This window comes from Microcaecilia unicolor, chromosome 4, assembly GCF_901765095.1.
Source record: "Microcaecilia unicolor chromosome 4, aMicUni1.1, whole genome shotgun sequence".
NCBI classification, from domain to species: Eukaryota; Metazoa; Chordata; class Amphibia; order Gymnophiona; family Siphonopidae; genus Microcaecilia; species Microcaecilia unicolor.
In genome coordinates, this window is record NC_044034.1 from 309,113,943 (window position 1) to 309,138,496 (window position 24,554).

General features: G+C 43.9%; 1 protein-coding gene across 2 annotated transcripts in view; it reads left to right on the plus strand.

Annotated features, from left to right (window-relative positions):
• Positions 1-24,554, plus strand: part of DOCK5 (dedicator of cytokinesis 5) — a 291,277-nt gene that overhangs the window by 151,386 nt on the left and 115,337 nt on the right. For both annotated transcript variants that reach the window (XM_030201825.1, XM_030201826.1), the window contains exons 14-18: positions 4,711-4,835; positions 8,506-8,604; positions 17,293-17,365; positions 21,055-21,158; positions 21,820-22,000. In XM_030201825.1, the coding sequence (XP_030057685.1) occupies positions 4,711-4,835; positions 8,506-8,604; positions 17,293-17,365; positions 21,055-21,158; positions 21,820-22,000 (582 nt within the window). The remainder of the gene's footprint in view (positions 1-4,710; positions 4,836-8,505; positions 8,605-17,292; positions 17,366-21,054; positions 21,159-21,819; positions 22,001-24,554) is intronic.

A 24,554-nucleotide genomic window follows, 5' to 3' on the forward strand; every position in this document is an offset into this window, starting at 1 on the left:
GACGACTTTACCTGGTCCTTTTTTTATCAGGGATGCCCTTCTTTTTTCCATTATCGGTCGAGGACGCCCATGTGTTAGGCACGCCCAAGTCCGGCCTTCGCTACGCTTCCGACACGCCCCCATGAACTTTGGTCGTCCCCGGGATGGAAAGCAGTTGAGGAAGCCCAAAATCGGCTTTTGATTATGCTGATTTGGGCGACCCTGTGAGAAGGACGCCCATCTTGAAATTTGTGTCGAAAGATGAGAGCCCTTCTCTTTCGAAAATAAGCCTGCTAGTCACCCGCCTGGGGCTATCTGGAGGGTCTGTGTCCAGCACACCTCAGATCCACCTGCACCTACCACTTGTGTTGTACACTAGCACCCTACTCCCACCGACTGGGTTACAACCGCCTCTAGTCAAGTCTCCCGCTTTCAAATTATCCCCAGTGATTTCTAGATTACTGGAAGCCACACTTCCAGTGGTCCCACAGTTCCCACAAAGCACTCACAGACCCAACACACAAACCACCAGGATTCTTAGTCAGTCCAGACAAGAACAAACAATTACGTTGATTTTCATAAAAATATTGAACAGTGAACTATAAAACAGATGGGAAAAACAGCTCACAATAACATGTAACTGAAATATCCTGTCTTAACATTTTATCACTACCTGAATAGTGCCTGGAAAGTACAGGAAATATGGCTGCTCACCAGTTACCGAATATAACTGATCACAGGGTCTCAGCAGAGAGGTCTTTCCCCCTCTACTTCCAACCTGTGACTGACAAAATTACCTCACTGTCAGTGTTGCCAGGTGGAAAATTTTTTTCCCACCCAATCCAGCGTAAAAACAGCCCAAAACCCGCCCAAACTCAAACCCCGCCCCTGACACCCCCACCCCCGCGTCATCACCCCCGCCCCCGCCGTCATCAACCCCGCCGTCACTGGCCCCGCCTCCCCCGTCATCGGCCACGCCCAAAACGTCACTAACCCCGCCCAAAATGTCACTAATCCCGCCCCCCGCGGCCGAAAAAACCGCCCGAAAAACCGCGGAAAAAAAAAAAAAAGAAGCCCAAAAAACCGCGACCCGCCGCGGGCAAAAATTTCCTGCGGCGGGTTGCGGAAAACCGCCCAATTGGGCGGTAAAACCGCCCACCTGGCAACACTGCTCACTGTCACAGACAGGTAAAAGAAAACAAACTGTCACTTCTGGTACAGCTTTAAGGAAAGCAATCGCCATCTGCTGGCCAATGAGGAGAAATACATATCATCAAAACAAGCAGGAGAAAAACACGTCTTCAGCAAAACAATACAGTTCATAGGCTCAGAAATCCACTGTTATGCCACTGCAATGGAATATACGCAGGCTGCAAGGAGCAAACATTAAAAAGACTGCAAACGCGCAAAACACAGTTGCAAGACTCATACTTGGAAAAATCTGATTTGATAGAGCAAAACCTCTACTACAACAGTTACACTGGCTACCCATCAATGCACACATATCCTTTAAGATATGCACCATGGCCCATAAAATAACCTTGGGTCTCGCACCAGAATACATAGCTGGCCTTATAGATTTACCGATACGCAGCACTAACAAAAACGCAAGAACCTACCTCACTCTCCACTGTCCCAAGTGCCAGTGCCGAGTCTAAAATATAAATCTACACTTACAACCAATTTCACATACGTGTGCACCAAAACTTGGAACTCTCTACCGAAAGAATTAAAATCCATGAACAATTATCTCTCGCTCCGACAACATTTCAAAGCCCACATATTTAGGAAATTTCTTTACGACAAAACCATATAACCAAGGAGATCTCGGCCATTACACCACAACTGAACCAGGCTTGCGTCAATATCAAACACCTAGAAACTTGTTTATCTGATTTACCACCAGGTTGGAAAAATGTGTGGTACAAATGCAGAAATAAATAAATAAAACATGCCTGCACACATTCCATCTACACCTTCCAGATCTACAAATAAACCTTCCCCATAAACCACACTCACACATCACACGTCCCCCTTTTAAAATTTGTGTTTGAAGTCACGGTTGCCCATTATCCTTCTCTCAAGACTCCTATTTTACTACACAAAAATAGGTATTGTAATTAATATTTCAAATATTGTCTTGAGTGGTGATAGGCTGTGATACAAAAAAATTGTTACCCATAACATAGCCTGAAAAAATTATAATTCCTATAGAAAATAACCCGTATGATTTTCAAAGCGATTTAAGTGGGCAGGAGACCCTGAATATCCCTACAGACCACCCAACCAAAAAGTGGGTGGTTTGGGGTGGTGCTGAGGGGCGGCATTGGAGAGGAGCCCAGGGATATGTCCTAAAATATTGGACCAGCATCTGCGTAACTATTGGCTGTAGCTAAAACCCTCCCGATGCCCCACCTGGCCTCTCTAATAACCCTCTCCCTCCTACCCCCCAGCCGCTATGCAAGTCCCCCCCCCACCCACCCACCCGGGCCTACCTGTCTCCCTGGTGATCCAGCTGGGTTTGTTGGTAGGAGAAGCGCAGCCTCCTTGCTCCTGCCTTTCAAAATGGCTGCCGTGACTTCTTACAGCAGCTCACGGTACCTTTAGCAACAAAAAATAGCTATTCAGGTGATGGGCCAAAATTAAGTGCCAGCACCCACATGACTATCTTATGCGGCCCTGGCTGAATATTGGCTGGGCCTGCATAAGCTTCAGTGCCCAGCTCGCCAAAATGTATCCCCCAATATGCAGTGCCGGTGCCCAGATATGGCCTGCATTGAATATTGGGGGCTAATATAGCCAGCAATGGTAAGCATTTAAAAAAACGCTGGCCGTCATCGGCTGAATATCAGGGTAGTAATTAGATGAATATAATTGTGAAATGGTGTGCTTACACCTGGATTGCACGTGCAAATAGATATTTAAAAACAAATTTTTGGGTGGGATGTCCAGTGGTACTTGAGTTTGAACCTCCTGTCTAGAAGGACAAGCAGAGGTTGAGTGTAAGACAATCAATCCCAGGATGGGGGGGAAGACAGCTACCATTTAGATTGTAAGCTCCTTTGAGCAGGGACCGTCCTTCTTTGTTAATTTGTACAGCGCTGTGTAACCCTAGTAGCGCTCTAGAAATGTTAAGCAGTAGTAGTGACTCCTGTTGGCCAAAGGGGCAACCCTGAGGTTGGCTAATGAGGATACTTGAGTCACCTGGATTTGGGGAAATATTTCTTTTCCCTTTATTTTATATAATTTTAAACAAATAAATAATACATGCACACACATGTATTTTATCTGTGCCATTAGACCTTAACTTAAACCTATTGTATTTACATAAAATAAAAGAAACATTCATTTTCTAGAACTAGTTATAGAGAGCATATAAAAAGGTTGGTCATTAAAGGGTTGGAATAGGAAGGTGGTAGTGGTTGATAATGAATGACAAGACTAGCAACAGCATACCAAGATGCTCAACTGAGAGAGTGCCATTTTTTCATGCTGTAATTTGGTTGGGAAAAACATCGCCTAAGTACTATATTAGAACTGGATATCAAACCTCCTGTTTAAGTCTGGATGTTACACAATGACTGGTTCATTTATCATTCTGCTTGTTGTCCTGAAAGCCTCATACTCCCATCTTTTGGTTCATGAAAATTAAAGCCATAATTGAAGGGCTTCCCAATGAGCCACAGAGTGCACAATGCTGCTTTATGCCATTCTGCTGTTGATTCATCTTGAACTCTGGGCATCTGGAGTCCCATTAAAGAAAATGCTGTAAAATGGGTTTGGAACGTGGGAGGAGGAGGCTCTGAGCCCTTCATGCTTATATTTGCTATTGCTTGGGCCTTCAAAGCTGCACAGTTCCTCTTTTGTTTGGGACATTCCTTAGGGTGTGACAGAATGCAATGCATGTTATTGTTTTGATGAAAATGAATAAAATCTAATTTTTCAGGTCAATAACATACCCAATTTCATGTTTATGCTTCAGTCCCGCTAAACTGTTTATGTGGGCTGAAGGTGGATTCCCAGTAGAGCTAGGATTATCATATGGCTCCAGGTTATTAGAGATTGACAGGGTCAGTGTGGTTTAAACTCAGTCCGTTTACTGTATAAACCTTTGGATACTGGCTCTCTAAGACATGAAAAAGCCATTTAATTAGCACATGCTTGAAATTTGAACAGTTGTAAATATATGAACAAAATGAAACTGGATAAATGTGCTCTGATATGGAGTGTTGTGATCAGTGTGTTTTTTTTCTAGCAAAAAAGGTGCCGGTACTCAAATGCTAGGCCACCCTTCAGGGGTGGGGTGATCACTGACGGACCTATCCAACAATAGAATCTATGTCACAGAATCTATGACAAGGCAGAATTGGTGTGTAGAGCCTGAGCTCTTTTCATTAAAACTTGGGGTCCATGGGTCAATATTAGCAGACAATGGAAAATGTGCCGATACTCGGTACCCCAAGTACCCCCTCAAAAAATGCCCTAGTTGTGATGTAGATACATCACTTTCTTGTTTGGCTGACCTTATTTTTTGTATGTGCACTTCATGTGTTATCCTGCTTTGTCTTGTGTTATCTCCTCCCGCCCCCCCCTCCCCCCCCCCAAGCCTTGATCAATTGAAGTTATGATATTTCTTAAAAATTACTAGATTCTTTGTTATTTCTGAGGCGTAGTAGATAAAGGTTTAGATCTCAAATGTAATAACGAATCATGGTAGTTCTGTGGTTGCAGGTGATGTACGCAATGACATCTACGTTATTCTAATACAAGGAGAGTTTGACAAGGGGAAGAAGAAGACACCAAAGAATGTAGAGGTCACCATGTCTGTCCACGAGGAGGATGGAAGCTTGGTCGAGGTATGATTGTGTATTGAATAATTAAGTTCTAGAACTTTTTCATATTTTCTGTATAAAATATCCATCATATTACATTTAATTTTTTGAAGTTTTATTTAAAGTTTTATATATTCAATACAATTGAACAATACAACAACCTCAAATCCCGAACATATTCTCCATGACATACTGATAGCAACAATCATCATAACCCACTCACACCACACCCCTCCCCTTTCCCACCCTACCTCTCTCCCCTCCTGCCTATATTCCTTCAAACTGTCCTGTGGTGGTTGTTGGTGAGCCCTTGGGTTCCCGGAGGCCTGGGAAGACCTCCGAGGACCGCCGCGCACCCCAAATCTTCACCCGCGGCGACCGCCGTTCACCGAGGGTTGAGCCCTCAGCTGCAGGCGGTCAGCAGGACTGCTGGAACCGCGGGGTGACGGTCGGCCTGGCTGGGAGTCAGCAACTCAGTCTCTAGAGGGCGGCTAGCAAGGGCGGCTAGCTGAAGAAGACACAGTTTCTGAAGGGGGCTAGCAAGGACGGCTAGCTGAAGAGGACACAGTTTCTGAAGGTGGCTAGCAAGGACGGCTAGCTGAAGAGGACACAGTCGTTGAAGGTGGCTAGCAAGGACGGCTAGCTGAAGAGGACAGTCTCTGGAGATGGCTAGCAAGGACGGCTAGCTGAAGAGGACACAGTCTCTGAAGGTGGCTAGCAAGGACGGCTAGCTGAAGAGGACAGCCTCTGGAGATGGCTAGCAAGGACGGCTAGCTGAAGAGGACACAGTCTCTGAAGGTGGCTAGCAAGGACGGCTAGCTGAAGAGGACACAGTCCCTGGAGGCGGCTAGCAAGGACAGCTAGCGAAGAGGACACAGTCTCTGGAGTTGGCTAGCAAGGACGGCTAGCTGAAGGGAACACAGTCTCTGGTGTTGGCTAGCAAGGACGGCTAGCTGACGAGGATACAGTCTCTGGCGTGGGCTAGCAGGGACGGCTAGCTGAAGAGGAGACAGTCTCTGGGGTTGGCTAGCAAGGACGGCTAGCTGAAGAGGATGCAGTCTCTGGCGTGGGCTAGCAAGGACGGCTAGCTGAAGAGGATGCTGTCTCTGGCGTGGGCTAGCAAGGACGGCTAGCTGAAGAGGATGCAGTCTCTGGCGTGGGCTAGCAAGGACGCTAGCTGAAGAGGATGCAGTCTCTGGTGTGGGCTTCTGACGAACGAAACGGAAGCCCTGGACTCTTCCTGCTTCGGGGTTTAAATCCCCCGCCCGTCCATCCCCTGGAAGCAGCTGGAGCCAATCCCCCCGGCCTAGGCAGGCAAGGGAAGGTCTGGATTGGCCAGCGTGCCCGGCGGGCGGAGTCTCCTTATCCACGCACCAATCCGGCGCGAGTAGGCGGGGCTGGCTCGCTGTTCTGCCCCTCGCGAGGGAGACGACGACGCCGGCGCCGCGGATCGCCGGCCTCGGAGCGGCCTGCGGCAGCGCCGGCCTCGGCGGCGGCTTGTCTTCGCCACCCCGGATCCCGCGGCCTCCGTTGGTCTTCGCCCCCCGCTGGGGGCCCCCAGGTACGGACCCGGAACGGGACACAAACAGAGAGATTGTCAATGTCGAATTAGGTTTGATCCGTAGTATCCATCACCAAATCAATTACGTTTAATTTTGAATTATTTTTCCAATGAGTAATGATCAATTTCAAAGCTGTTGAAATTAGGAAGTCAAAAGTTTACCTGCATCAGGTAAGTATGATAAGTATAGGTGCTTTGTTATAAAATTACCCACCTAGGGTCCTGTTCACAAAACAGCGTGCGCTGACTGTTGCCATACCCATAAGAATAACATGGGTGTGGCAGCAATTAGTACCATCATTTGAGGGAATTCAAATCTGTGTATGGCCTTATTTTTCCATTTCCGCTACCTTGGTCTTCTGACTCCCTAAAATTCTGTCCTACTCATTGAGCTCTATATGATCAGGAAAGAAAAGAAATTCTTGATATCCTAACAGTCTTCCCCTCAGGGACCTCCATCTGTTGCAGAGTGATTAACTGGTCCTTCCCAGTCCCTTTCTCCCATCCCCTCTTCAGAATCAGTGTTTGGGATTCCGGAGGGCCTGTGTTCATTAGCAGGAGGAGTGGGAATGGGAGAGAGGTCCAGAAGGAACCAGAGAGTCACTTTTCAAATTGCAGGGAAAGATACCACTTATACACATTAGCACCCGGTTAAATCGCCTGTGCGGGGCAACCCAGTTAGTAAAGAAAGGATTCTTCTGATTATATTGTTTATGTTCCATTAGACACTACCTAGCTTTTCCCTCTCTAAATACTTTAATATGTGCTTTCATTACATCACATCTGGACTACTGTATATGCTGGTCTCCCACAGTTCCAACTACGTCATCTTCAATCTCTACAAAATTCAGCTGTCTGCATGCTCTTCAAAGCTAAATGCTTTGGCCCAGTAACCCCATTGTTTACCAAACTGCACTGGCTGCTCATCCTATATCCCATTTGATGTAAGATTCTTCTTCTTACTCACAAGACAGTTCATTCAGGTAACCCCTCTTATTTTGCTGCTTTGGTTATTCCCTATATGCTAGCTCACACACTTCGATCTATTGATTCTAATCGACTGATATTGTCCTCCCCCAAACAAGGTTTCTATGAATCCACTAGAAATTCTTTTTTCTTTATGGCACCCAGTCTTTTGAATATCCTGCTTCCAGATATTAGATTGAAATCCTCAAATTCAAGATCAAATTAAAAACCTTTTACTTTCAGAAGGCCATTGGGAATATTCCCAATTAAATAACCAATCCTGTAGTTGAGCATTGACTCACTACATCCCACTCTAACCTTCATTCTGTCCCCCTTCCCTCTTCTCTCTACCCTAGTGTATTCTTTCCTATCTCTAATGGCGGTCCATTTGTTCTTTTAGTGTTATGTGAATTTTATATTGTAAACTACTTTGACCTTCTAAATAAACATAAACACTTTTCTGGTTAGTGCTGCTGAATATCAGTGCTAACCTCTAAAGCCATAACCGGCTATTTTGTGGGCAACCTGGGGGCGAAGTCGGTATTTATGCGGTTAAGTGCCGATATTCAGCACTTAATGACCTAAGTTAACCGTACAAATTGGATTGCATAAAACTCAGTCCTATCTTTATCTGGTTTCACTTAGGCCATTAATTGCTGAATATTGCACTTAACCAGATAAGGGATAGCCAGATGCACAAACCTGGATATTCAGTGCTAGTGCCTGGATATGGCCCGGCATTCAATATGTGGGCATAATGCCTGCCATAAGAGACAGAGAAAGTACCTGTATATCATATGTAAATTGCTTTGGTTGTACCACAGAAAGGCGGTATATCAAATGCATTACCCTTACCTTATGCATGCCCTTGCTGCATTTTCATGCCTGCAGATTCCGTTATAGAATGGGTGGTCCCCATGCTTCATTGATGTGCCTAGAAGGAGGTGCTCACTTGTAGAATTGTCATCTAATTGTATATTCATGTATATATTGTGTGGTTTGGAGACAGAAGTTATGGTTTGTTTTGGGTTACCAGTCAATATGTTGTATAACTTCCTGTTGCTGGAAAAAGCATAACAGTCTATGCTTTATCAAAGATTGGTTAAAATGGTCCCACTCTAATGATTTTCATAACCTGTATTCTTTTTAATGTGCTTCTCCCTATAGAAAGCCATTCATCCTGGTGCTGGATACGAAGGCATTTCTGAATATAAGTCTGTGGTTTATTATCAAGTCAAACAGCCTTGCTGGTATGAAACCATCAAGGTGAGCACTTGCATTAACACCTTTCATTCCTTTTCTTATGAAATAAGAGGGTTGTAACCAAATAATGGGGAAGATTTCAAGTCTCTCTTCTCCTTTCTTGTTAAGTATCCTGCTGCCTTTCTAGGTTTAAAAAGAAAGTAAATCCAACCTTTTCTTTCTCACCTTTCCAAATGATGGTCAAGGTGGTTTACAGCATAATTCAGATGCAGTAACCTCTTGCCCAAAAGGGCTTACAATCCAAGGGGGTAATTTTATAAAATATGTTTTTTCTGCAGGTAACCTCTGTTCTCCTTGTAGAAAAGGGCTTTATTAAAAAAAAAAAAACCTTGTGGTATATGTGCATAAATGCACATGTGGTGAGACGAAAGTGCGTACTCTGATGTTACCCGCATGTAGACATGTTCAGGAGTGCAGTTCTGGGGGGGGGGGGGGGGGTATGGGCAGAGTCACAACCCCCCCTAATTCTATAAACTTGCATGCACAATTTAACACTTAGTGTGCAAAGTTGTTCATGTGTGTTATAGAATACTGTCAGTTGCATGCACAGCTTAATTGTTAAATGAGCTGCTAATTGGCATCAACAGCCACTGATTGGCTATAGTTGGTGTTGATAGGTGCTGATTGGCACTTGCGCACATAAATGCTGTAATCAATATTCCACAGGTTGAGCGTGAGAAATTCATAGTGCACAATTGCAAGGGGGCATGGACCTGGCAGGCACATGGGTGGGTGCCTAGCCCTTGCGAATGCAGGTTATAGAGTACTGCCAATTTTGTGCATAGAAATTGTTAGGCTTTAACAACCAATCATTGGCTAATTGTTTAATCAGGGCCGTCGAGAGACTAGGCCGGGCCCAGGGCAACGCCGCCCCGCCTTCGTCTCCCCGCCGCTGCCGCCCCCCATCGCTCCCTCCGCCGTTGCAGTCCGCATTCTCACATGCCTGCCTCCACAGCTCCGGGCCTCCTGCATTCAAGGCGGCAGTCGCAGATCGCCTCTCTTCTGGCCTTCCCTCCCTGTGTCCCGCCCACGTCTGATGTAACTTCCGGTTTCCGAGAGGGTGGGACACAGGGAGGGAAGGCCCGAAGGGAGGCGATCTGTGACTGCTGCTTCGAATGCAGGGGGGCCGGAGCCGAGGAGGCAGGCAGGTGAGACCGTGAACTGTTGCGCCGGCGGCCTGACCCCGGCGCCAGACCCCCTTGGAGGCCTGGGCTCGGGGAATTTTGTCCCCCCGGCCCCCCCCTTCTCAGCGGCCCTGTGTTTAATTGGCACTAATTGATACTATTTTGCAGTTACTTATATTACTGCCTTTAGCCAGTATTCTACAAATTGAGCGTGCAAAATCCATCACACACAACTACAAGGGGGGCGTGGAACTGGGAGGGACATGGGAAGGTCAGGGGTGTGCCTAGCACTTATGCACGCAGGTTATAGAACACTATTAGTTATGCACCTGACATCAGCTAGGCGTGAGCATTTACACCAGCCATTTACCTAGCATAGGTGTGTACAACTAAAGTTAAGGTCATAACTGTGGACTAAATTCAAGAAGAGTAATAGAATGCACAGATCAGAGAAATAAAGTAGCGTTGAATGGATGGACAGAGGTGTTAAGAAAACAAACAAAAATAAATAAATAGAAAGTATAGGGTGATATCTTTTATTGGACTAACTTAAAACATTTCTTGACCGGCTTTTGGGAATGATACTCCTTTCCTCAGATCAGAGCAAGAGCTGACATTTGCCAGAAGATAGGTTAGAGTGATAACAAGGTGGCACGGGCAGTAGGATTATTTCTGCTAGTGAGTTAAAGTCTCAAACGTTTTATGTTCCTGCATTGTTTAAATTCACCGTTCAGTTATTAAAAAGGACTATGTTAATAGAAACATAGTAGATGGTGTCAGAAACAAAAACAAGTTGGCTCTTCCAGTCTGCTTAGTTAGTCTTGTTTACATTACTGAGGATATATACCAGCTTAAGCACTTATAGCATACCCTTTCATTTTCACGAGGACTGCTATACCAGGTCAGACCAAAGGTCCATCAGTATCCTGTTTCCAATCTAAGTCGCAGGTAGCCAGCAGAAAAAGGTAGGAAGAATCCAAGTTGCTTACCCCCTTAAATAAGCAGTGACTTTCCCCAGGTTATGAACTTTTCCTCCAGGAACTTATCCAAACCTTTTTCAAACCCAGCTATGCTAGCTGCTTTTATCACATCCTCTGTTAAAGCTTAACTATGAGTTGAGTGAAAACTATTCTGTCTTGTTTGTTTTATTATCTTCATGGCCTGTCCCCTAGTCTTTGTACTTTTGAAGGAGAAAACAACTGATTTGCGTTTCCTTGCTCCACACCATTCAGGATTTCATAGACCTCTGTTTTATCTCTGGTCATCCATCTCTCTTTTAAGTTGAAGAGCCCTAACCTCTTTATGCTACCATCATGGGGGAGCCATTCCATCCCGTGTCATTTTGGTCCCCCTTGTCTGTACTTTTTCTAGTTCCACTATCCCTCTAATTCTATATAGTGCACCAAAAGTTAGGTGTCCAAATAGAAGTTAAGCACCAAAACAGGGATGAAATGGCATTTAGGTGCTTAAGTGCTCTTAAGCACTATTCTGTAACTGGGCTCTAAGTGTTCTAATGTGTAACTGTAAAGAGGACATCCATGTGGAAGGGGCAGGGCATGGGTGTTCCGACTATTTCACTTAAGCGCCTAACTACTGCATTTAGGTACAGTCATTTGCACATGCCATAGAGCAAGTATAAGTGGTTGTACCTAATTTAGTCACCTAATTGCTGAGTTACACTAGTATTCTATAACAGATTAGATGCATAAACGTTCCGTGTTTAGAATAAGTACATAAGTACATAAGTACATAAGTAGTGCCATACTGGGAAAGACCAAAGGTCCATCTAGCCCAGCATCCTGTCACCGACAGTGGCCAATCCAGGTCAAGGGCACCTGGCACGCTCCCCAAACGTAAAAACATTCCAGACAAGTTATACCTAAAAATGCGGAATTTTTCCAAGTCCATTTAATAGCGGTCTATGGACTTGTCCTTTAGGAATCTATCTAACCCCTTTTTAAACTCCGTCAAGCTAACCGCCCGTACCACGTTCTCCGGTAATGAATTCCAGAGTCTAATTACACGTTGGGTGAAGAAAAATTTTCTCCGATTCGTTTTAAATTTACCACACTGTAGCTTCAACTCATGCCCTCTAGTCCTAGTATTTTTGGATAGCGTGAACAGTCGCTTCACATCCACCCGATCCATTCCACTCATTATTTTATACACTTCTATCATATCTCCCCTCAGCCGTCTCTTCTCCAAGCTGAAAAGCCCTAGCCTTCTCAGCCTCTCTTCATAGGAAAGTCGTCCCATCCCCACTATCATTTTCGTCGCCCTTCGCTGTACCTTTTCCAATTCTACTATATCTTTTTTGAGATACGGAGACCAGTACTGAACACAATACTCCAGGTGCGGTCGCACCATGGAGCGATACAACGGCATTATAACATCTAGTTTAACGCCTAGATTTAACGTGCACCATCTGCTGGCCAAATAGGAGAAATACACTTCAGACATAATTAAAACAGGGAAACACAAATACATTTTATAGGCTTAAAACACACTGTTTTTTCATAAGTATTTTCTTAGATTCCTCCTAAGCCTATTTCCTCTTAACTTCATCCTATGCCCTCTCATTCCAGAGTTTTCCTTCATTTGAAAAAGTCTCACCACCTGTACATTAACGCCACTGAGGTCTTTAAACGTCTCTTATCATATCCACTCTCTTCTGCCTCTCTTCCAGCTTATACATGTTGAGGTTCATGAGCCTGTCCCTATATGTTTTATGATCGAGACCGCTTACCATTTTAGTAGCTGCATTCTGGACCGACTCCTTCCTGTTTATATCTTTCTGCAGGTGCGATCTCCAGAATTGCACGCAGTACTCTAAATGGGGCCTCACCATACACTTATACAAGGGCATTATCACCCAGGGGCCTAGCTAGGTGGGGCCATGGGCCTCCACAGATTTTGTCCTGGCCCTCTCCATTTTCGACCCTCCCCCGTCACTTTTGAGCCCCCCGCCGCTACCAGGTACCTTTGCTGGTGAGGGTCCCCAACCCCCACCAGCCTTAGTCTTCTTCAGCGCGTTCGCTCACTTCGCTGATCTGTGCTGTGAGTCCTAACATCCAGCATGTCCTGCACAAAGTGAAACTGAGCCAGGGATCCCCAGAAGCTTAGCCGGTGGTGGGAGGCAGGGCTGGTGGTTGGGAGGTGGGGATAGTGCTGGGCAGACTTATACGGTCTGTGCCAGAGCCGGTGGTGGGAGGCGGGGATGGTGGTTGGGAGGCGGGAATAGTGCTGGGCAGACTTATACGGTCTGTGCCAGAGCCGGTGGTGGGAGGCGGGGCGGGTGGTTGGGGGGGGGGGGGGGCGGGGATAGTGCAGGGCAGACTTATACGGTCTGTGCCCTGAAAAAGACAGGTACAAATCAAGGTAAGGTATACACAAAAAATGGCACATGTGAGTTTATCTTGTTGGGCAGACTAGATGGACCGTGCAGGTCTTTTTCTGCTGTCATCTACTATGTTACTATGAATGCGCTGGAGACCGGCGCTGAAGAAGACTAAGGCTGGCAGGGGTTGGGGATCCCTGTCAGCAAAGGTACCTGGGGGGGGGGGGGGGGTCGAAAGTGGCGGGGAGGGGCAGTGACTGTGGGAGGCAGGTTAAAATATGCCCCCTAACCTTGGGCTCTGGACCCCCCTCCTGCCGAGGTCTGGCTACGCCCCTGTTATCACCTCTTTTTTTTTTCCTACTAGTCATCTCTTTCCTTATGCACCCAAATATCCTTCTGACGTGGCCATCGTGTTTTCTACCTGTTTGGCCACCTTAAGGTCATCAGCAGTGCAATTTTTCTAGCAAAAAAGGTGCCGGTACTCAAATGCCAGGCCACCCTCCAGGGGTGGGGTGATCACTGAGGGACTCACTCCACAATAGCCAGGCCCCCTACAACCAGTCACAGAATCTATGACAAGGCAGAATTGGTGTGTTCAGCCTGAGCTCTTTCATTAAAACTTGTGGTCCATGGGTCAATTTTAGCAGACACTGGAAAAGGTGCTGGTACTCAGTACCCCCGAGTACCTCCTCAAAAAAAGCCCTGGTCATCAGACACAATCACCCCCAAGTTCCGCTCTTCTTTCGTACACCGAAGCAGTTCACCCCCTATATTGTACCGTGTCCTTAGGATTCTTGTATCCCAAGTGCATGACCCTGCATTTCTTAGCATTAAATCTTAGTGGCCAGGTATTGGACCATTCTTCAAGCTTCGCTAGATCCTTCCTTATGCCATCCACACCCTCTGGGGTGTCCACCTTATTACAGAGTTTGGTATCATCCGCAAAGAGACAAACCTTACCAGACAACCGTTCAGCAATATCACTCACAAAGATGCTAAAAAGAGCAGACCCGAGGACCAACCCCTGCCGTACACCACTGATAAACATCCCTTTCCTCAGAGCAAGCTCCATTTACCACTGCCCTCTGTCTCCTCCCATTCAACCAGTTTTTAACCCAGTCAGTCACTTTAGGTCCCATACCAATGCCTAATCTCAGTATTGAAAGCAGGGGCGTATCTGCGTGGGGCCACAGGGGCCTGGGCCCCCGCAGATTTCGCCCTGGCCCCCCTCCCCGCCGTCAACCCTCCCCCGCTGCTTACTTTTGCTGGCGGGGTCCGACCCGCAATCTTCATATTTCGGCTTCCTCCGTGGCCATGTGCTTCCAGGAAGTAACGCTGCAGCGCTGATTCGTTGAATCTAGTTCGGCGTCTGACGTCCCAGCACGTCAGACGCCGAACTAGATTCAACGAATCAGCGCTGCAGCGTTACTTCCTGGAAGCACATGGCCACGGAGGAAGCCGAAATATGAAGATTGCGGGTCGGACCCCGCCAGCAAAAGTAAGCAGCGGGGGAGGGTTGACGGCGGGGAGGGGGTGGAGAGAGGCGGCGGCGGCGGCGGCGGCGGGGGGGGGGGGAGGCAAAAATGTGCCCCCCCTCTCTGGCTCTGGCCCCCCCTACCGCCGGATTCCAGATACGCCCCTGATTGAAAGTCCTCCTGCAATTTCTCACAATCCACTTGTGACTTAACACATTTGAATAATTTTATGTTGGATGCAAAGTTCTTCGCCTACCTTATTGTTCCCAATTCCATATAATTTATAAATATGTTATCAGAGTATCAATCCCTTCCAGTACTGATCTCTGGGTACTCCATTTTTTACCTTTCTACATTGAGAAAACTGATCAAATAGTTATAGACATTGCCTTCTATCTCCTCGCTTTTTAATTTTCTCATGAGAGACTTTGTCAAATGTTTTCTGAAAATCTAGATACTGGGTTACCTTTATCCACCTGTTTATTAACCCCCTTCAAGAAATGTTGCAGATTGGTGGTGCAGGATTTCTCTTGGCTAAATCCATTTTGGCTCTGGTTCATTAAACCTTCATTGTCTGTATATTCAATAATTGTGTTCTTTATAATATAATCTACCATTTTGCCAGAATTGATTCCCTAATCTATATTTTCCTGGATCATACCTAGAACCCTTTTGTAAAAATTGGCATTCTATTGGCCATGCTTTAAACTTTGGGTACCATAGATGATTTTGATATTAGCTTGCAAATTACTAACGATAGATGTGGTATTTCATTTTTGAGTTCTTTCGGACCAAATAGCTCCAGTTATTTGCTAGTCTTTAATTTGTCGATTTACCCTATAACATTTCCAGTTTCACTGAGATTTGTTTCTGCTCCTCCAATTTGTTTGTTTTTGTTTTACATTTGCTATACCACTCCTATAAAACTAAAAAGGAACATATGAAGCGTGAAAGGAAAAGGGGAACTAACATCTTCCTCATTAAAGCCAAAGAAAGAATTCATTTAGACTCTTATGACCTTTCCCTCTTCAAGTGCCACTTCTACACCTTGATTATTTAATGGGATTGGAATTTTGCTCACACCTTTCAGTAGCAGCTCAAGGCAAGTTACATTCAGGTATTTCCCTATTCCTGGAGGGATTACAGTCTAAATTTGTATCTGAGTTAATGGAGGGTTAAGTATTTTGCCCAAGATCACAAGGAGTGTCAGTGGGATTTGAACCCTGGCTTACGTTGGTGCTCAATGGCTTTAACCACTAAATTATTTCTTCAGTGGTCCAACCGACTCCTTTACAGATTCTTGCTGCAAATGCATCTGAAAAGGTTTTTATTCTGAGTTTTTGCTTCTATGGCAAGTTTCTTTTTGAAATTCTCTTTGTGCTAGTCTAATCAATGCTGTGCATCTAATGTGCCATCTAAATAGCTATTAGTACTGTGAAGCTATTACCCAACATCTGACCTCCCAGGTCCCTGAGGTCTTCCTGGATGGTAGTCACCACCACAATAAGCACCACCGAAACAAGTGCACAAGCTATTCAACAAATTGGGTATTTGTGTATTGCCTTTTGAAAATAGAACTTAACTATCTCGAGCATAATTTTCAAAAGATCTAGTTGAAAAGACCTGAGTTCATAAGTGTACAAGGTTACAAAATTTAGGCATCTTAAAATTATTTAGAGCTAGGTTTAGGAAATTAAAGGTCCCTTCTAAACCGTGTTAAGCGCTTACCCCCTAATTCTATAAAAGTTGCCAAAGCTGCATGCGCAAATTTGGGTGGAATGCAATTTAATTGAATAACAAGCTAATTAGCACCAATAATTAGCTTTAGAACAAGCAATTATTAGCACTAATTAGATTTAATTGGAATTTACACGTGCAACTTTAAGCATGGGATTTGCACCTAAATTTTATGTTCCAGTAAAAAAAAAAAGGGGTATGGAAATGGAAGGGTCACAGGCAGAGTGGGGGTGGGACGCTCCTAGCATTTACATGCATTGTTATAGAATAATGGGGATATGTGCCTAATTTAGGCATGTACATTTGCACCACGCTTCAGTTGGTGCAAATGGCCGCGCCTAAAATTAGGCGCAATTCCCGGGCGTAAGCACTATTCTATAAACCATGCCTAACTGTAAGCGTGGCTTATAGAATAGTACTTTTTTTGGTGCCAATTTTTTTGCAACCCTGTATAGAATCTAGCCCTTAATGTGCGGTTTGCCACGTGGTAACTGCTAATGCAGAGCCACGTTAAGGGGCTTTGTGGTAATTTAGCAGTTACAGTGCATTAAATGCTTTTTGTGTCAGTTAACCAGAGCAGGTACTGCACATTAACATGTAATAGAAAATACTAGGAATGTCTCTAATAGGTGACATGTTAAATTTTCAACTACCATGCAGTAAAGTCCCGCATTAAGCAATGATAACTGCAGATTTTACTACAGTTTAGTAGAAAGGCCCCTAAGTTAGGTGTATAATCGTAGGAACTTTAGAAGCTTCAGTTTAAATTACTTATCTATGTTCTACTTGAAATCAAGATGCTGAAGATCAGCTGAATATAAGAATCTAACTTTAGCACCTAAAATGGGCTATCTGTTATAAATATTGGGCTGCCAGTTATTAGCTGAGAACTGTTACTTTACTGATTTTGTACACTCCTGAACAATTTGTTGTACACATATACAGAAGAGCAAATGTGAATGATTGGCATACTTTCCATAGTGAGCCATTGATGCTGGGTTTTGTTTACTGTTTTCAGGTCTCCATTGCAATAGAAGATGTCAGTCGCTGTCATTTAAGATTTACTTTTCGCCACCGATCCTCGCAGGAGTGTAAGTACACAGGAGCGACCAGAAGTTGGGCCAAAATTTATTCAGCCTTTATCTGGCTAGATGTATCCATTTAGCAGGATCACAACAGTGCTAACTTAGGGGGGGAAGTTATCAATGTGGGCTACTGTTAAGATGGATTGTTTTACCACTAACTTGTGCTGTTTTAGCACAGGGTCCCATTTTATGCAATGAGACCTAGTTACTAATAATCTAAGGGGCCCTTTTACTAAGGCGTGCTAAAAGATGATCTTTGCTGGTGTAGGCGTGTGTATTGGGCGCGCACAGGTCTATTTTTCAGTGCACCTGCAAAAAAGGTCTTTTTTTTTTTTTGCCGAAAGTAGATGTGCGACAAAATAAGAATTGTTGTGCATCCATTTTGGGTCTGAGACCTTACCGCCACTCATTGACTTAGTGGTAAGGTATCTTGTGTTAACCGGATGGTAATCGTTAGCGTGTGTACACTACCGATTACCGCCCGGTTAGCGCCATGCAGTACAAAATAAAAAATATTTTCTGCCACGCATATCGGATGCGCGCAAAAATTAGAATTATCGCCGGGGGGCATGCGGTAGCCGGGTGTTAGTTGTAATTTGACACGTGTTGTACACACGTAGGCGCCTACGCACCTTCGTAAAAAGGTCCCTAAATTAACAGTAAAATAGCCCATCTTAACAGTACTGCATGTTAATAATTTTTCTCCTTAAGTACTAGATTCTATAAATGACACCTAAAAAAATCAGTGCTGAAAAAAAAAGCGCTTAGCGCTATTCTATCAAGCGCAGTATATAAAATAGTGCTTAGCGCCGAGAACCACAACTGTATTTATGTGCGACCATATACACCAGTGAAAACCTGGTGTAAATCCATGCATACATATTAGGCACGGATCCCCCTAATTCTGTAGCAATGCACATAAATTTCAGAAACGCTCCTAACCTGCCCATGCTGCTCCCATGGACGTGCCCCCTTTTTTGGATCTGCGCACCTCTTTGTAGAATGCTCCTAAAAGGATGAGTGCATAAGTTCTAATTACTGCCAATTAGTGCTGATAATTGCTTGTTATTGTCTAATTATCTGCACTGATTGGCTTGTTATTCAGTTAAGTTGCATGCGCCCAACTCAAAGTGCCATATATAGAATCTGGGGGTAAATTAGTAAGCTGTCTATTAACTGCCTTGGGTTTAACTTTGGTTAAAGGAAGGCAATGTATAAGCTCAATGTAACATAACATAGCATAACATTTAAATTTAGGATAGCACATTTAGTAGTCTTTCGTAAAAAGATAGGGCCACTAAATATCAGGAATAAAGATAAGTGTGGCAGCTATGGATTTCAATATTTCTTATTTGATTTTTAAGCATTGAGGTGCTGGGTCCTCGTGATTTCTTCTTACAAGTGCTGTAGTTCACAAACACTGTTAAGATCTTGACATTGCATTCAGTGATGGCTGTTACCATACACCATTCCTAGATTCCAGACCAGTAATAGCAGAAGAGGTTTGCCCATAATGGCAGACTAGAAACCTCAACTCTTAAGCTTAACAAGATCCACAGTGTAAGGAACATTTCCTACTTCAAGCTGGCAATTGGCACGCAACTCAAAAGAATTTCGCTGCCATCTTTAAATGGACATACCCAACTGGAAATAGGAAATAACAAAATTGTTTCTTAACACTTATACAAATAAAAATTTTAATTACGCTGGACCGTAAAACGCCAGTGTTGTTCACAAATGCCAGGGCAGCTCATCTGTCCATCCTCTGGTACAAAAGGACGTGGTCTAGGACAAACCAGAGAATTTCTGACCAAACGTGCTGCTTCACACTAATGTGTAACCATTGTAGCTGAAAGGTTTCCAGTCATAATATTAGACCTATGCTTAATCAGCCAGATCCTCACATGCCTGGAAGTCCTCCCCACTGATTGAGCATAGGTCTAGAATTATGACCAGAAACCTTTCAGTTCCATTGGCTATACATTGATGTGAAGCAGAATGGACCAGATTCAGTAGACTTACGTGCTGGGGAAAGTCTATGCTTAAGCGCTATTCTATAAAAGGTGCTCTGGACTGAGCACAGTTTATTGAATAGCACTTAGAGTGGATTCCTGTCCCCAACTTTGGGCATGAGGACTTAGACCAGCTGAAACAAATTGGGAGCATAACCCCGGTATTCTAAAATACTGTGCCTAAATATTTGGAATGCTCCTGACCTGCCTATGCCCCTCCCATGGCCATCCCCCTTTTGGGCTGCACATGAGACATTTTGGGCATGCACTATTTTAAAATAGCACCTAGGCGGGTTCGTGTACAAATCCAAATTAATCAAAAAAAGAAAAAAGCTCTCAAAATAGCTGTGGCACAGAAAAAAGTGCTTGAATCTATCCCACTAAAGATTCTGTGGAGTGTATCTGTTCTAATTTTGAATCACTCCACAGAATCTTTAGTGGGATAGATTCAAGTACTTTTTTTTTGTGCCACAGCTATTTTGAGAGCTTTTTTCTTGTTTTGATTACTTGGTAGTATTGCTCTCTTTCTCTTTTGTGATATATTACAAATCCAAATTAATGCCAATTAAGTGCCAGTCAACTCCAATTAACATCAATAATGGGTAGTTAGCACCCATTTTGACTAGTTTGCAATCACATCTGGGTTCCAAGCCCAAATTTGGACACCCAACTTTTGGCAACCTATATAGAATCTTGGGGCACATGTTGAGACCATGTACAGTATCTGCCCTGGCACTGTGCGAACAACATTGTCATTTCCTATTTCTGGTTGGGCAGATCCATTTAAAGATGGTGGTGGTGTTATTTGAGTAAAAAAAAAGAAGAAAAAAACACAAGGGTGGAAGTGAAAAAGACCAGAAGGATCAAAGGTCACAATAAAAATAGTCTTTATTCATAGCTGTACAGTTATGTCTTGAGCAGAGCTGAATAACAATCCAAGGTCCCAGATAACACTGGACTAAAAACCGGACTCAACACGGGCTGTGTTTCAGCTTTCCTGCCTTCCTCAGGAGTCCAAACAAATGCTGCTCTGTCGATGGTGTAAAAGGACAATATAAAATAGTAACAAGAACAGATCACAATAAAAGAATCCTGGCCTGGGATTTCTCAGTCCATCCAAATAAAGTAGAAAAGAAGAACTGTTAGTTGAGCTACATGCCAATTGCTGACTTGAACTAGGGAATGTTCCTCATGCTGTGGATCTTGTGACGCTACAGAATTGAACTGAGAAATTAGCCCCTGAAGCAGTTTGCATGATTGTATGATTGTAGTGCGGAGCGGTTGTTGAGCAATCCAACTTCTGAGTTCCTCATTGTGAGCAAGATTTGGCCGGCATAGATTTTGGAGTTACAGGACAGTATTAAAATAAGTACATATCCCATTGTTGTTGATTTTGTGGATCAAGTGAGCACAGACAAGTATATGGACTGGACTAATGATTGATTGATTGATTGATTGATTGATTGATTGATTGAATATTATTTGATAGCTATATGCTGAAGTTTCACTCTTTTATTCTGAGGTCCATTGTTACTAATAATTTTGCCAGTTTGATGTAGTGCGCTTTTCTGCTTTTGCACTAGTGGGGAGAGATTTATTTTCTGTACGCTTTTAGTTCATTACACTTTTTGAGGATTATGTATTGTATAAGCAAGGCATTCATTATTTTCTCTTCCTTTGCAGCCAGAGATAAATCTGAGAAAATATTTGGCATGGCCTTTGTCAAGCTGTTGAACACCAATGGTACTACGCTTCAAGATGGCAAGCATGATCTAATTATATACAAGGTAACCTAAAAAGATAAGTGTAAAAATGCTCTTTTCTCATCTCTGTCCATTTTTTTTCAGATTCTTTCCTGCCAAGTTATTGACGTCTGTGAGAATATAAATCGATATAGCTAAAGATCCAGAGCCATATGTTGCTTTCTTTTGATCCCAAGGGAATTTAAAGAGTTATCCGTGCTGTTAACTGTGACTGATAAATGATGGATAGTCTAATCTAATGGCATGGTGTTCAGGATCAAAGTGATAGTGAATGTTCTTTGAAATATTTAGGTTGCATGGCAGGTTGACATTATAATACCAATGATGTTGTTTATATTTTTTTTTTTAAAAAAGGTTTCTTACTCTGAATAGTGGAATCTGATTCACTTAATAAATTCATTTAATTTGCATCCTGAATATATATATTAGCATGTGATAGAAAATAGTGTACTATGAACTGTGCGTTACTACATCTGTAGCTTGAGATATATCCTGTAGGCAGAGATAATTAATTTCCTAAGAATATGGTATCTACTATTGCTTTATCCTTCTGAATTTCAGTTTGACCCAGTAAATTATCTGTAAGCACAACTGAAAAATTGGAGGTTTGTTTTCTAAATCAAATCCCACAGACCATGCAGTTAACATTATTTTCACTCACTGTACTTGCACGTTTGACTAACAGGGTGATAATAAGAAAATAGAAGATGCCAAGTTATACCTAACTGTTCCTGCTACAAAGGAAGATTTGGAAGGGAAGGACAGCCATCCAGCCAGAAACTTACATCACTTGACCAGCTTTGCCTCTACTAAAGACAGCTTTCAGATTGCAACTCTGATCTGTTCCACAAAGCTGACACAGAATGGTAAGTAGCTGAAACATGCAGCGTAGAAGTATGAGCCATACATAGAATACTGCTATGTTTTCCTAGCCAAGCTTTGTAGTAAAGGAGGGCCATCGCGTTAACGCATGAGAACACCCAACTCTTTACCAGCTCTTTTGAGTTTCTTATGGCTGACATAAGTACTAACTACCTAATTTTTGCTTCTCCACCCCATCTGTCCTCTCTGCCTCCTAAAAGCCATGTAGCAGAACTTACCAGTTGTATGTAACTGATGTAGGATTCTAGCCTGTAATTAAGTAGTATTGTAATATTTGTCATTTATTTTTATCTCAGTTGCAGGGAGTGATCTGCGACCCTGGGCAATAAGGGTCACGGGCCCCCTAACCACCTATCAAAAATGATTAAACTAGATGGAAGCTAGGGGAGAGTGGACCCCTACTATTGTGGGCCCTCGGTCATTGTCCTATTGTTCCAGTAGTCAGTCCACTCCTGCTCATGTGAATCTATATAAATATCTAGAAATGACGATCACGTACCTTGCCTCATGAAATTTAGGGACAAGTATTGTCTGGTAAGGAGGTAATAGTTTTCAAGAGGTGAAAAATGGTGCACTACTGGCCAAGCCACTATTCAACAAGAGAGGGGCCACATTGGTGTATGGATAAGTTATCTGTATATCTCTGTATTCAGCATGGATATCTGTTTCAGGACTGCTATTTTTGTGTTTGGGCTTAAATGAATGTTATCTGGATATCACCACTATCCCCCTAATTCTGTGCAGTGCGCCACAAGGTAAGCACCAATTTGGCATCTAACGTTTGGCAAGAAAATAGAAGTTAAGCACCAATCAGAGGTAAACAGCAATTAGGTGTGTAACAGCACTTAGATACTATTTGGTAGGTAACACCTAAGTCAGCGATTCCCAAACTGTGTGCCGTGGCACCACAGGACACTGCAGATAACTTGCAGGGGTGTCGTGGCATATTTTATGCACCTCCCTCACATCGCCACCCAAGGCACTGCTACTTCTTCTTGTCAATGATGTTCCTCTTAAAAGTGGCTCCAGCTCTCAGTAGCAGTCTAACTGGGGCACACAGTTTGAGAGTAACATAACAAACCATCCTGCAACCCAGAACAAGAAGGTTAGTTCCCTATTAAGCAGTGTGTGGGGGGGGGAGGGGGAAATGACACTTTTAAGCTTGCTTTGCCGCAGCGGCAGGAGTGTGTGTGTGGGGGGGAGGGTATAGAGGAGGCAGATGCTGGATTGCGGGGGGGAGGGGGGACAGGGGGTTAGCCTGGAAGAGAGGAGAGAAAGAGGCAGAAGATGGGTGGAAGGGAGAGAGGGGACAGAGGCTGGATGCAGGAGAGAGGGAAGGTGGGCAGAAATTGGATGGAAGGGGGAGAGAAAGTGGCCAGAACCTGGAAGGAAGGTAGAACTCAATACCATCGGTGGCAGGGGGGGACGACTTGAGAGGAAATGTGTAGCATAGGGGCGCCGTGACCCGAGAACATTTGGGAACCATTGACCTAAGTGCTTTAGTGCGTAACTACAAGGGGGGGGGGGGGGGGTGCCCAGATTTTTGGCTCCTAATTTTTAGTGCCCTCTATAGAACTGACCCCTAGCTGGTATCTTTCCTCAAGCACATCTCTAATCCTGCCCCACTTTATCCACATACACTCTCATTCTATTAAAGATCACCTAAATGTAAGCACCTGTTGCATTATTAAATTCATACCGGCCGATATTCAGCCCATGGGAGGCAGGACAGCTAAGTGCAACAATCGGTGCTGAGCCCGGATATTCAATGCCAGGCAGTTTCCGGTGACTGGCATTGAACATCCAGGTTTTTTTGGGTCAGTTTAAACTGGCCAAGTCAATATTCAGTGCTGCCTGGTTAAGTTTATAGCGGCCAAAGATAGGCCTGCTATGTGGGTGGCCAGATTTGACTGCCAAACTTAGCTGGCAATGCGCTGAATATTCACAGCTAGCCAGTTAGCCTCTATGTGCTAAGCGGTAATATTCAACGGAGATGCTATTTAACCCGTCAGGAGCCGTTCCTGTCCGGTTAAATAGCACTGAATGACAGCTGGAGGAAATACTAGCATATATGTGAGTAAGAGTACACTTGTACATGTAAATGGCAGAGCACTCAACCACTATTCTACATTTTGTTAAAAAAAAAAAAACTACACAAAGCTTGTTTTCTGCATAAATCTGTCAAAATGACCAATTTCAGTAAAATGTGGGATGTATTATCCTGAATAGATTTATAATAAGCCTACACTCATATCTGCCACACCGAAACGACATCACTTCAGTACCTGGTTCTTCAGCTGTCGTGATGTTTACCTCAGTGCGAACTATTTGGGTGTGGTGCTTCCTGACTGACAATCAGTTGAGCCTGTTTCTTGCAATTTCATCAAAACACATATTCTACACTTACCCTTTTCCACCGCTTTTCTGAAAACGCTTGCACCAGTCTATGAGAATCATAACCTTTCTCCAGATGCAAATTTTTAATAAGGATCAGATCCTCCTGATAGAAAACCATTATGTTTAAAGCAAAATGGTATC